Source organism: Psammomys obesus, unplaced genomic scaffold, assembly GCF_907164565.1.
Source record: "Psammomys obesus unplaced genomic scaffold, mPsaObe1.curated_primary_1811, whole genome shotgun sequence".
NCBI lineage: Eukaryota > Metazoa > Chordata > Mammalia > Rodentia > Muridae > Psammomys > Psammomys obesus.
The window spans coordinates 35,413,529-35,415,724 of record NW_026587216.1 but is presented as its reverse complement, the minus strand read 5'-3'; the positions used below and the strand labels follow the sequence as shown (position 1 = coordinate 35,415,724).

Here is a 2,196-nt window from a genome sequence, read left to right as displayed (position 1 = left end):
CAGAGGAAGAGGAGGCACTCTCCGCATCCCTGCGGGGGTGGCAGAGACGTGGTGGCAGTGGAGGTGGCAGGATGGTCGCAGAGTCACACGCCTCCAGCGGGCCTGGCGGGCCATCTAGGGCATAGGCTGGCAGGGAGATTGTAGCTCCTCACTCATTTCAGCACTTCGGTGGAAGACACTGCACATTCATGGCGATTCCGAATTTGAAGACCAATTTCTGTCAGGCTCAGCATAGCAAGTCCCCCGACAAGTGACCTTGGGCTCTATGTGCCATATTCAACTGAGCCTTGAAGATTCTGGACACCGAGACTCTCCTCGGAAATAACTGCAGGTATATTTCCTTTAATGACTCTGGTAAAAATCAGCACCAAGTAAACCACTGTTCTCTCACTAGCGTCTAAATGTAGGCCCCGTGGGTAAGTTCGGTCTGTAGCTGGATGTTTTTTGAAGTCTGAAGGTTCCCATCTGCAGACACGGAGGCCCAGGCTGAATTCGAAAGGATTCTAAGTACTTCTGCCTATCTTAGAGAAGCTTCATATAGAGTAAAGAAGCCGAATAAAGAAAAGAGAGCGATAACAGACCTTTGGTTGAGCTTAATGTTTTCACTTCTCCATCACACACGCCAGCACATTCTCATTTGCCAGAATGAATCATGCAGCCCCGGTGGAGATCTGCTACGAAAACATGCGTTTTCTTATAACCCGCAATCCCAACAGTGCTACGATGCACAAGTTTACAGGGGAGCTTAAGACCCACGGAGTGAAAACCTTGGTCAGAGTTTGTGATGCCACGTATGATAAAGTGATAGTTGAACAACTTGGCATCCGCGTTCTTGACCTGCCCTACCACGACGGAGCCCCGCCCCCTGATGAGGTAGTGTATGAGTGGCTAGAGCTGCTAAAATCCAGATTCCAGGAGGAGCCGGGTTCCTGTGTGGCAGTGCACTGTGTGTCGGGGCTGGGAAGGGCACCTGTGCTGGTAGCGCTTGCTTTGATAGAAAGCGGAATGAAGAATGAAGACGCGGTTCATTTTATCCGACAGAAACGAAGGGGCGCGTTCAATACCAAACAGCTGCTTTTCTTGAAGAACTACGAGCCCAAGACGCCGGCCAGGACCAAGTCGCGCTTCAGGGAGTCCAAGGTGCATTGCTGCGTTCAGTAGGCTACAAGTGAAGGTTTTTCTCACTCTGCCACTGAGAGCGAACTCTTGGCACCTCGAATGCGCTTCCGGAATCTTTCCCGTGCCATCGACGAGTAGTGGATTCAACTAATTGGTGCAGAAGCAAACAGGGGAGAAATCCCTCTACAAAACGAATCAATTAAGACAAGGAAATTTTAATAGATGGGAAAAAGTAACACACCCGTCAGAGCAACAACAAAGAAAACCTGGACTCCGAGTCTCACTCCCGTAGGCTAAAAGCACTCTTGCGCACACTCCCACCATTTGCCATGTTGTGATACAACTAAGAAGGACTCACCAGAGGCTGGAAACTGTGAGGCCACCTAACCTTGAACTTTCATCCTCTTCAATTGTCATCAAAATAAATCTCTTGATAAATTAGCCAGCCTTGGGCATTTAAAAAATAATTTTGATATATATTTTTTACTAATTCACTTTGCATCCCTCATAGCCCCCTTCCTCATCTCCTGGTTCCACCTTCCCACCTTCTTCCCCCTTAGCCCTGTTCCCTAGTTCTCAGAAAGGGGAGCCCTCATCCTTTACCAACTGACCCCAGACTAGCTTCAGGACCACCTTCATCCTCTTCTGCTGTGGCCTGGGAAGGTGCCCTTCCCAGGGGGCAGTGATTGAAGATCAGGCAACAAAGTTCCAGTCAGAGATAGCCATTGCTCCCCTTACTACAGAACCCACATGGAGACTGAGAGGGCATTTGATTATAACCCCAAAAAGAAAAAGCCTGATACATTTGCCAACTTCTTGTATTTCAGCTGATTAGAAATATCCTCACTGCTAAGTACAATGCTTAAAGCATGTTAAATAATGATGTGTGTGTGTATGTGTGTGTGTGTTTAGTGAACAAATAAGTCATGACCTGCTATTTTGTGTGAGTATTGTTTTGCTGACCTGAAAAGCATACTTGCACATATTACCTTAAGAGAGCCACTGTTTGGTGTCTAAATATATTAAAACACTGATCATTGGCTGGAAAACATAAAAGGAAGCTTAGAGAAAGTTCAC

General features: G+C 47.3%; 1 protein-coding gene across 3 annotated transcripts; it reads left to right on the top strand.

Annotated features, from left to right (window-relative positions):
* The first annotated feature begins 645 nt into the window (after positions 1-645).
* LOC129673713 (protein tyrosine phosphatase type IVA 2-like) lies at positions 646-1,161 on the top strand. 3 transcript variants are annotated; one of them, XM_055603587.1, is made up of 2 exons: positions 646-739; positions 833-1,161. In XM_055603587.1, exons 1-2 carry the CDS (start codon positions 646-648, stop codon positions 1,159-1,161), a joined length of 423 nt encoding a protein of 140 aa, XP_055459562.1. The 3 variants fall into 3 exon arrangements, with proteins under 3 accessions (XP_055459562.1, XP_055459561.1, XP_055459560.1); XM_055603586.1 differs by having other exon boundaries at positions 646-966; positions 1,042-1,161; XM_055603585.1 differs by having other exon boundaries at positions 646-1,161.
* The last annotated feature ends 1,035 nt before the right edge of the window (positions 1,162-2,196 follow it).

What these genes read in the sequence shown, in the direction of transcription:
- LOC129673713 (XM_055603585.1), top strand. Translation starts at nt 646, where the DNA reads ATGAATCATGCAGCCCCGGTGGAGATCTGCTACGAAAACATGCGTTTT.